This window comes from Mastomys coucha, unplaced genomic scaffold (genome assembly GCF_008632895.1).
Source record: "Mastomys coucha isolate ucsf_1 unplaced genomic scaffold, UCSF_Mcou_1 pScaffold3, whole genome shotgun sequence".
NCBI classification, from domain to species: domain Eukaryota; kingdom Metazoa; phylum Chordata; class Mammalia; order Rodentia; family Muridae; genus Mastomys; species Mastomys coucha.
In genome coordinates this window covers 57,958,842-57,967,151 of record NW_022196909.1, presented here as the reverse complement: position 1 = coordinate 57,967,151, position 8,310 = coordinate 57,958,842, and the positions used below count along the sequence as shown (strand labels likewise).

Below are 8,310 nucleotides of genomic sequence, written 5' to 3'. Positions count from 1 at the left end.
CACACACACACACACACACACAAAGATGTATATAAGAAGTCAAGAAAAATTAACCTTAATTTGATCACATTTCACCTTTGAACGGTCAAACAAATGTCAGATTAAAAAAAAGAAGAAGAACACTCTTGAGCTTCAATGTTAAGTCTAAAACTGAGCCTGAACCACACATGAGCCAGAGAAAACCCAGCCCCTCCTCTCAGCCCATCACCAATCTATTTCCTCAGACTACACATGACATTATCCCAGAGTTACAGCCAGGAATCCCCAGACTCCCTGCTATGGGCTCAGAAATGCATAGTACGTTTGGACCTAAATCACAAAGGGCCCATGCACCCAAACTTTCCGCTCTGTAAAAGGTCCTCACAGGCAGCCAGAGACCTGCTCTAACCTGCTCTAACCTGCTCTAACCTGCTCTAACCTGCTCTAACCTGCTCTAACCAGGACTTGCTTTGGATGAGAGGGGTGGGGATTCCAGCATATCCAGGAGCTTCATGCATCCAGGATCCTCTCTCCCTGCCCTGCTGGTTCCCACCCAATCATTTTGAAGCCAAAGACAAATTAGAAGGCATTCTTCAGTGTCATGCCTCAAGGTACTCTTCCCAGTTTAGGTCAGAAACTCCAGTTCAAGAACTTTGCAGTTGGCATATTCATTCCTGATGGATGCTAAGAATGTTTACTCGAAGACCCCCCTCCTCATGAATGTTCTCTGCGGATGGTTCATTTTGATTATCAACTTGACTGTGATTTAAAACCCCTTTAGGAGACCCACCACTGGGTGTGCTCATGAGGGCATCTGCAGAGATCAACTGAAAGGGGAAGGCTCACTCTAAATGTGAGGCACACCATCTATGAGTGGGATTTCAGGACAAACAGATGACAAAGCAAGCTGAGCACAACATCCATCTCTCTCTGCTTCCTGGCTAAAGGCATGATCCACAATGTGAGGAGAGCAAATGAATGCCTCAGTTTTTACCTCCAGCCCTTGCCCACCATGATGTTCCTGTGAACTACAAACCAAGAATCTCCCTCTTTCTTCCTAAAGATGTCTTTTATTTATTCTTTCATAGTTTCATATATGTATACAATATGTCTTGATCCTATTTGCCTCCACTTCCCCTCCCCTCCTCCTCCCAGAGAACTTCCAACACATCCTTCACACCTCTCCATCTATTTCTATTTCTCTATTTCTGAAAGCAACCAAGTACAGTTAGTGCTGCTTGCTAGAATGCTGACCGATGTTGGCTTGTTCTCCCATAGGTCTTGTTCCTTTCTTTCTTAACTTGCCTTTGTTGGATGTTTGAACCTGGGACCCAAAAAAAGACCATATTTGGGGATTATCTGCAAATCTCTAAAATCCTTTCCAACAGAGGTCTCTCCCGACAGCTTTCTGAACACACAGACTCATAGGTCTGTGTGTTCTTGTCTTCTGTCCATTGCATACTTCTCCATGTTACATTCATGAGTGCCTGGACCTCTTTCCTTCTGTTTCTCAAATGAGCTTGGGCAAGCATGTCCAAGCTTTGTTCCTCTCTTACTCATGTCCAGGGTCCATGTGGGGACTGCTCAGCCTCCTAGCTAGTTCCTCAGTATGCTGATTTCTTTATCTAATTAATCTAGCAGGGACCATCTGGATCATTGTCACTTACAATAGTTTGCATCCATCACTTCTTGGCCTGGACCCGACTTCCTGATTCAATAGTGACACAATCCTGGATTTGTTTTCACCCATCCTAGCTCTCCTTACTACAACCATCCAAGTTCTCCCACAACCACACTTTGTTCTGTCAAGGACCCTCACGCATCTTTTTGGTTCTGGTCTTGGGTTCTATGCAGGCTCCTCCCCAGCTGTATGGAAAGAGTTTTCTTAAAATGCCAGCTAGTGTGTCATGGTGTATTCCTCTTGCCTTCATGTCATTATCTGGGACTGGCACTGATGAGTTCCCCCTCTGTGCTAGTGATACATCAGGTTCCTTCAAATGGATGATGATGATGATGATGATGATGATGATGATGATGATGATGATGTGTGTGTGTGCGTGTGTGTGTGTGTGTGTGTGTGTGTGTGTGTATACATGTGGAGGCCATTGATCAAGCTTGGGTACTGTTCTTCAGGATTCTGTCCACTTTGTCTCTTGAGACATTATATGCCACTGAACCTGGGATTTGTCTGATGAAGCTAGGCTGGCAGGACAGTGAAACCCATGTATTCTCCTGTCTCTACCTCCCTGGTGCTGGGCTTACAAGTGGGCCCCATCCTACCTGGTTTTCTATGTGGATCCTGGGGCCCCCAGGTCCCCATGCCTTTGTGAAAACACTTTACCAACAGAGCTATCTCATTAGCTCCAGGCTATGAAGTTCTTCAACCAACTTAAAGCCCCTGGATTATAATAAGGGTGATATATGTATAAAGTATATAATTGATAATATGTATGTATATGTACACATATACACATACACACATACACACCTATACAAATATATGTCTCAGGAAGATAGTAAGTCTGGATATCTGACTTGTCACATATGTATAAATCTATAATGTCCTGGGAATAAATATAAACATTGATTTCACCATTAATAAAGGCATGGATGTAATCTATATATATCTCTATCTCTATGAAATTCTCAAAAAAATATATTTGTAAAAGGTGATTTTCATTCCAAATTTTAAATGTGGTCCAGTGACTCAGACTCTGTTGCTAAGTTTATTTCTTCTAGAACATGTGTGCCTCCTGCTATCATGGCCCGAGAAAGGGAGATATGCGTATTCCAGAACAGGTGTGCCATTCTGAAACTCTGGCTCCCATCTCAGTTCCTCATTCAATGACTACACCAGGCCAAACCCAGGCCTCTTTTGGGTATAGCTGCTTGCAAAGTTTCCATTGCCTGTTTCCTTCACTCTGCTGGAGACTCACAGTCCTATTGTAACTTACAATCCTGCCACCCAGGCCCCAGCACAGGAACTCTCTAGGGCATTGTTGTCCCTTTGGTGGTTTTGTAAAAGTACCGAGGCAAATCCATCATCTGTGGAGGACGGGCAGATTCCTTCACACTTCCCATTGACTCTAGGGGGTCCTGAGAGCACAGGGCGGCACATAGAATAAATGGAAAACGTGGTTTTGTGGAGATTTATTGTTGTCATGATTGTTTTTAGCGAAAGCATGCTTGGAAAAATTTTGGAATGTTCAAATCCTTAGATGTGCGAGTATTTCCTGCCCCAGAACTACCCCTTATGCTGCTAAGGGGAATGATAAACAACGAGGCTCAGACGAGCAGAGAGACATGGCTCTGCAGCTGTATGGACACCAGCTGCTCCCTAGGACTCTGGTGACTTGTGCCCTGGAAGAACTTGGTGGAAACTCAGAGCTGGGACTCAGCCATGCATGGCTCCATTTTGAACCATGAAAACCTTCCATGGTTCAACAGACACGACTCTGGCTCAGGGCCTGTCACAGAGTAAAGGAAAGTTCACAGGGTTGGTGGGATGAAGGAAGCACCCCACTTGTTTTTGCGCACAGAAGCTATAGGCAGCCTTCAGGGCAAGAGTGAGAAGGGACACTGGAGTCCATTGGTACAGCAAAGTGGAGGAGAACAAGAGGGAGAAGGACAACAGGAAAAGGAAGAGACAGGCACGGGAAGGAAAAGCTGCTGGCTTGGGAAGAGCTTTGGTGGTGTGAGAGGGCATCTGAGGAGAATGGAGTGAGATTATGGGCATGTGCAGAGCAACACTGATGGTTGAGATTCCAAGGCATCACTCTGGCCACTTAACATCATTTGATAATGTTTCCTTATGGTACTTTTAGCAAACGAAAAGCACTGTTCTCCCTGCGTTACTGGGAGGTGGAATCGTGGAGAATAGGACATTTTTAAAAGTTGCCCCATGGAAGCTGGAGAGATAGCTTAGTGGTCACGAGCACTGACTGCTCTTTCAGAGGCCCTGAGTTCAATTCCCAGCAGCCACACAGTGCTGGTGGCTCATAACCATCTGTAAAGGGATTTGATGCCTGTTAGCATTTTGTCTAAGCTCCTCCCCACATTAACCTGGCAAAAGCCAGGTATGCCTGACTCACTATAAAAGGGGCTCTCTAACTTCCCTCCCTCTCTCCTTTGCTCTCTTGCTCTCTCTTGCCTTCCTGACCCCACTCTGTCCCCTCACCCCTTCCCCCTTCTCTTCCCATTCCCTCCCCACCTCTCTCCAAGAGCTCATGGCCAGCCTCTACTCTACTACTTCTCTGCTCTCTCTCTCTCTGCCTTTCTCTGCCTCCACTACCCTCTTACCTCCTCTCTCTATACCCTGAATAAATTCTACTTATACTATACCATCATGTGGCTGGTTCCTCAGGGGGAAGGGATTCCTTAGTATGGGCTTGCGGAGACACCTCCTTCCCCCATACATCACCAAAACATATCCCTCCTCTCTTTATCCTTTTATAAACACATCAATGTCCTCTCCTGGTGTGTCTGAAGAAAGCTATAGAGTTCTTAAATACATACATACATACATACATACATACATACATACATACATATACATAAATCTTTTTAAAAAGGTTTCCTTGGAACCTAGTTTGGAGGATTATAATCCCAGCCATTTGGAAGGCTAAAGCAGGCAGATCCCAACTTCAAGGACAACATGGGCAACTTAGCAAGACGCTTTCTATCTATCTATCTATAGATAGATAGATAGATAGATAGATAGATAGATAGATAGATAGATAGATGTTGATATGGTTGGCTGGCCATGAAAATGGCTCCCATAGGCTCATAGCTTTGTTGGAGGAGGTGTGTTACTAGGGAGTGGGCTTTGAGGTTTTACAACCTTAAGCCAGGCCCAGCCTCACTCTCTGCCTGCTGCCTACGGATATAGTGCTCTCCGATACTCTCCTGCACACCACCATGCTTCCCACCACGATGACAATGGGCTAAACTTCTGAACTGTAAGCCATCCCCAATTAAGTGCTTTCTTTCATAAGAGATGCTGCGGTCATGGAGTTTCTTCACAGCAACTGAACTTTGACAGAGACAGTTGGAGAAACTACTCAGTTGGCAAAGTACCTGCCTTAGTGTAAGCATTAAGAACCAAGTTCCGCCAGGCAGTGGTGGCACACGCCTTTAATCCTAGCACTTGGGAAGCAGAGGAAGGCGGATTTCTGAGTTTGAGGCCAGCCTGGTCTACAGAGTGAGTTCCAGGACAGCCAGGGATACACAGAGAAACCCTGTCTCAAAAAATAAAATAAAATAAAATAAAATAAAATAAAATAAAATAAAAATGAAAACAAAAACAAGCAAACAAACAAACAAAGAACCAAGTTCCATCCCCAGAACCCACATATAACAAACCTGGATGTGGTAGCATCACACACTTGCAATCTAAGTGTCGGGGAGTGGAAAACAGGTAGATCTCTAGAACTCTCTTGTTGGACAGCCAGCCTAGACTGCCTTTCTCAACAAACAAGGTAGATGGCTCCTGATGAATGGCACCTCTAACTTGCACATATACATGTGTACACATGCACACACAGACATGCACATGCACACATGCACTAGATAGATAGATAGATAGATAGATAGATAGATAGATAGATAGATAGATAGATAGATAGATTACAAAAGGGAAAGAGTATTTTCCTGCAACATATGTGAGGGTCAAGTTTAATATCCTCTATGAAAGATGGGGGAGGATCAATTCTACTTATAGCACACGACACTTATAAAGTCTATTTATAAATGTGACTTTCAGCGAGAAGTTTGCATACCTGCTCTTTTTGGCCTCAGTAGCTCTTCCCCTGCTAGTTCATGTTCTCGGAGAATCTGAAAGAACAATTAGAAATGTGTCAGTGGATACTGGGAAACCCTTCTTGGCTTTTCACTCATGGGCAGCTCAGCAACACACCAGATCTGAGGGAAAACAGTACAGAAGTGTGTGTATGAAGCAGCCTCTAGATTCAGCTGTGGAAGAAGTTACTGTTTCTGGAATCCCTTGCCATCCCTCATCTGTGAGCATTATCTAGAAACAGACACCAATCTCCTCCACTCTCTGCTTGAGACTTGAACCCTAGTGGGAGGTCAGTGGTTTGTAACATGAATCAGACAGCCTCACTTTCTTTCTTTCTTTCTTTCCTTCTTTCTTTTTTCTGTTCAGACTGCTTAGCCATTGCCTGCTTAAACATAATAGTTCCTTCCTCTGGGTCTTTTCCCCCTAGATTCTAGATGGCTCCTGTGGTCGGTCCATCTACACATACACACACACACACACACACACACACACACACACACACAGACGTACATGCACACCTTTTCCTAGCTTTGTGGCTGTAGGAAAGTTACCAATATTTGTTGAACCTTACATTTTTTTTTTCTGAAAAGTGGGAATAAGGACAGTGTCAATATCATAGGATTATTACGACTTAAGTAAACTGCAAAATGGCATAGGGTAAGTGCTAAGTAAATTTTAGTTAATATAATTTACAATGATTAAATCAAGGACTTGGACAAGGGAGATGGCGTCACAGGTGTGATGGCTATTCTTGGCTGTCAACTTGACACACTGTTGCTGAGGGAGTCTCAGTGCAGATTGGCCTATGGGCATGTCTCGATTGCTGATTGGTGTAGGAGGGTCAAGTCCACTATGGGCAGGACCATCCCAGGCAGTCAGCCTGTGCTATATAGGAAAGGTAACTGAGTGCCATGTGTATCCCCATGCCAAAGGGGACACACAGTACACATGAGGAAGCAGTGCTTTGGTTTCTACTTCAAATCCCTGCCTTGGCTTCCCACAATGGACTATAAGCTACAAGATGAAATAAACCCTTCCCTCCACAAGTGGTTTTTGGAGACAAACTAGAACAATGAATGAAAATGCCCTCTGTGCAAGCAGGAGAACTTGAGTTCAAATGAGCAGAACCTATTAAAAATAAAAAGTTGGGCATGACCTCCCAGACATGGAACCCAGCACGGACCTCCCAGACATGGAACCCAGCACAGACCTCCCAGTCATGGAACCCAGCACTGCGGAGAGCAGAAAGAGAAGGATGCTGGGGTTGGCTGGCTCCCAGCCTAGCTTTAAGTTCAGCTAGAACTTCTGCTTCAAGAAAGTAAAACGGAGCCGCTGAGCAGAATATCAAGCATCTTCCTCTGGCTTCCATACATGCAGCTCCATGCATCTGAATACACACACACACACACACACACACACACACACACACACACACACACCCCTCCACACACCAAGATACCGAACATCCTCCTCTGGCTTCCACACACACAGGTCCGTGCTTATATGCACACGTGCGTATACACACATACACGGGTTGGGGGGGAGAGAGAGGGATAGGGAGGTAGAAAGGGAGAGAGAGAGAGAGAGATAGGGAGAGAGAGAGAGAGAGGGAGAGAGAGAGAAGCCTTCTACTGATACTAAGCTGCCACTGTAGTTCCACCAACAGATAATGGTGTAACTTCAAGCAAGGGCTTCTCCCCTAATCTGAGGCAGGGGGATAAGTACAGCCTGCTCTACAAGGCCCTTGCCAAGGTCAAATGATGGAGAGAACAGAAAGCACTGTTTAGAGTCAGAGGCCACATGCTTGGGATGCTTGTCACCAGTCTGTACAGTGCCTCCGGCTTCTTCTCAAGTCCATCCTTTCCAACATCCATCTGTGATGGCCAGACCACTTTGCTGATGGGATCAGTTCCCGCCCAATAGCTAGTAACCAAACCTTCCCTTACTATTGTGGCCTTTCTGTCCCCATACTCACATCACATACAAGGCTCAGTGTGCCAGCCCCGTCTCTTTGATGACCCTACACACCCTGAGATGCCTTTCCTAGGAACTCCACACATCTCTGAATGCCACACCACGCTAAGCTTACCCTCAGCAACTGGGTCAATGGTGGTTTCCTCACTCATTCACTCTTACACTGGTTCAACTCCAACAAAATCCCTAAGATACATTACACACTCTCCACCAGGACAATCAAAGGTGCTGTGACCATTCACATTTCACTGATTTACAAACACACACACACACACACACACACACACACACACACACACACACGTACGGGAAGTCAAATACTTTGCCTAAGGTCACTGTGTTTTGGATCTCAGATTTTGAACTTAGCAAACTTGACTCCAAAGTCTGCCCTTGCTATGATGGCTTAGGAGACATTCTTAGAAACAAAGCCCCTCCCGGGGAGCCAGTCTTCCCTCGCCTAATGCATCCCTCCATACTCTCCTGCATCTGCCTCCTCTTCCTCTGCTTTTCTTTTCTTTTCTTTTAAAAATTTTAACCATTAGGGTTTTTTTTTTTTTTTT

The 8,310-nt window shown here is 45.0% G+C and overlaps 1 protein-coding gene across 4 annotated transcripts in view; it reads right to left on the bottom strand.

The window, feature by feature from the left end:
• The window catches only part of Adgrf5 (adhesion G protein-coupled receptor F5), a 100,447-nt gene that overhangs the window by 47,381 nt on the left and 44,756 nt on the right, over positions 1-8,310 (bottom strand). For all 4 annotated transcript variants that reach the window (XM_031346732.1, XM_031346733.1, XM_031346729.1 and 1 more), the window contains exon 3: positions 5,757-5,811. In XM_031346732.1, coding sequence (XP_031202592.1) covers positions 5,757-5,811 — 55 coding nt within the window. The remainder of the gene's footprint in view (positions 1-5,756; positions 5,812-8,310) is intronic.